The 2,329-nt window shown below is 40.4% G+C and overlaps 1 protein-coding gene across 1 annotated transcript; it reads right to left on the bottom strand.

The window, feature by feature from the left end:
* Nucleotides 1-815: 815 nt before the first annotated feature.
* Nucleotides 816-1,925, bottom strand: LOC131820849 (olfactory receptor 51E1). Its single transcript, XM_059156697.1, has one exon. It carries the CDS (start codon nt 1,912-1,914, stop codon nt 961-963), a length of 954 nt encoding a protein of 317 aa, XP_059012680.1. The 5' UTR covers nt 1,915-1,925; the 3' UTR covers nt 816-960.
* Nucleotides 1,926-2,329: the final 404 nt, after the last annotated feature.

The following is a 2,329-nucleotide window of genomic DNA, read 5'->3' as shown; positions in this document are numbered from 1 at the left end:
TATTGGGATTAAAATCATCAGCAACATTTACAAGAAATTCCTATATGAAATATTAAATGAGTGAGGAAGAAAATTAAATACCTCCCCTAAAAAAATGAAAGACTCTGGAAATGTCTAATTCACTAACTCACAGGTTTCCCTAACAGACCCTCCCTCATAATATGGCATTGGGCATCAAAAGACAATTTTCTGTGATCTCATATAATTCATTGATCCCCATTAACATTAATTTCCCCACTGGTATAATAGTGATACTAATCATATTCCTTCCCATACAAAAGGTTGATCAGAAAATTAAATAAGTAAAAGTCTCCACAAGCTGTGAAACTCTCAAAACAGAGTATGTTCTCTTTCATTAATGTAGGTAACTATAGACTTTTCAAGGTTCTACTTCTAATCCTTCTCTTAAGGGCTGGTGTCCAGAAGAACAGAAATTATTTATTCTCTGTGGAGATTATTTTAAAGAAGAAGATCCAAGTATATCTCTTCCTGGGATCCAATACAATTAGGGATTCTGAAAAGGAAATCACAGTTTTAAGCCAGATTATCTGATTGTATTTCACTCTTGTGTTTATTTTACTTTGCCATGCTTAACCCTTTCTTCAATATCTCTTAGATGTGTCACTCTCATCTCAGAATGCTGTAGAGTATCAGTGCAAGCAATTAGAGATTTGGGCTAAATAGGTAAATGGGAAACAATAATCCTCCAGCCATAACCACCTCATGGTTCTAATAATTATATAGAGAGAATTATAAAAGGAAAATAACATTTTACAATGGGGCTTGGTAGGATATGAGTCTACCCCTATCTTATAGAGATTCTTCAACCAGTTTCATGTTTAAAGAATCAGTTGTATTTCTTAAGTAGGGAAGATTTTTTTTTCTAATACTGTCTTCTAAAATGTTATATTAAAATTTGAACTGAAAAACTTTGAGTAAAAAAGGAATTTTCACTGACACCTATGGATCTGAAGTAGGGGTCGTCACATGGAAAAGACGAAGGATGCGGTGCCGAATCTCCTTTGTCTTGACTCCATAAACAATAGGGTTGAGCACAGGAGGAACAAGCAGGTAGATATTGGCCATGATGATGGGTAGAAGGGAGTTATGCCGCTTGCTGAAACGGTGCACCATAGATAATCCGATGAAAGGTACATAAAATATGAAAACAGCACATACATGAGAGACACAAGTGCCAAATGCCTTTGCTTGGGCTTCACGTGTCAATCCCAATACAGTCTTGAGGATAAGTAGATATGACAAGGAGATGAGAAGTGAGTCCAGGCCAATGGCAGAGATGATGACAAAGAGGCCATAGATGATATTGACACGGATATCAGCACAAGCCAGCTTCATGACATCTTGGTGTAGGCAGTAGGAATGGGAAAGAATGTTGGAGTGGCAGAAAGGCAGCCGTTTGATGAAGATAGGCAGGGGTGCCATTAGTGCAGTACCCCGTACCACAGCAGCCATGCCAATCTTGGTAACACGAGGCAATGTTAGCACAGTGGCATGGCGTAATGGGTGGCAAATGGCCACATAGCGGTCAAAGGCCATGGCGAGCAATACTGTGGACTCCATGCCAGATAAGGAGTGGATGGCAAACATCTGTAGCAGACAAGCATCAAATTGGATGATAGTGGAATTGAACCAGAAGATGGCCATCATTTTGGGCATAGACGAAGTGGAGATAAGGATGTCAAGGCCAGAAAGCATGCAAAGAAAAATATACATGGGCTCATGTAGGCTGTGCTCAGTCCTCACAATGTAGATAATTGTCAGGTTACCTAGCACAGCAATAAGGTAGAGGGAGCACAATGGAAAGGCCAACCAGAACTGAGCTTCTTCCAAGCCTGGAAGACCTATTAAAATAAAATATGTGGCACTGGATTCATTGCTTTTGGGGTCCACCATAGTGAAGAAGCTGAGACTCAACCAGTGCCAGGCAGGTAAAGGCTGGAATAAAAACACAAGCCATTGTCAGATCCTCCAGGATCCCAATGCCATGTTTTTTCCCCTCTACCCTGATGTCTGTTCTCTAGCCCAAAATCTAACTTCATTGACTATCCAAGCTCTGATTCTATTCTAAACTCAGCCTAACCACCATTTGCAACTCAAGGCCCAGTTCTAATCACTAATCCCACCTCTAAAGTCAATACTGAAAACAAATGAAATACTAAGACAAGTTGCCAGAGAGCGGTTGAGTGTGAAGAAGAGCTCATGGCCAGCATCAGGAAGGACTTATACCATTCACTGGGCTCAGGTTGTGTCAGGAATCTTTGTTCCATCATTGAGCTATTCCACGAGGGTTCCCTCAGACCAGACAGAG

The sequence above is a fragment of the Mustela lutreola genome, chromosome 1 (assembly GCF_030435805.1).
Source record: "Mustela lutreola isolate mMusLut2 chromosome 1, mMusLut2.pri, whole genome shotgun sequence".
In the NCBI taxonomy this organism is placed as follows: Eukaryota; Metazoa; Chordata; class Mammalia; order Carnivora; family Mustelidae; genus Mustela; species Mustela lutreola.
This window is presented reverse-complemented; position numbering and strand designations above follow the sequence as displayed.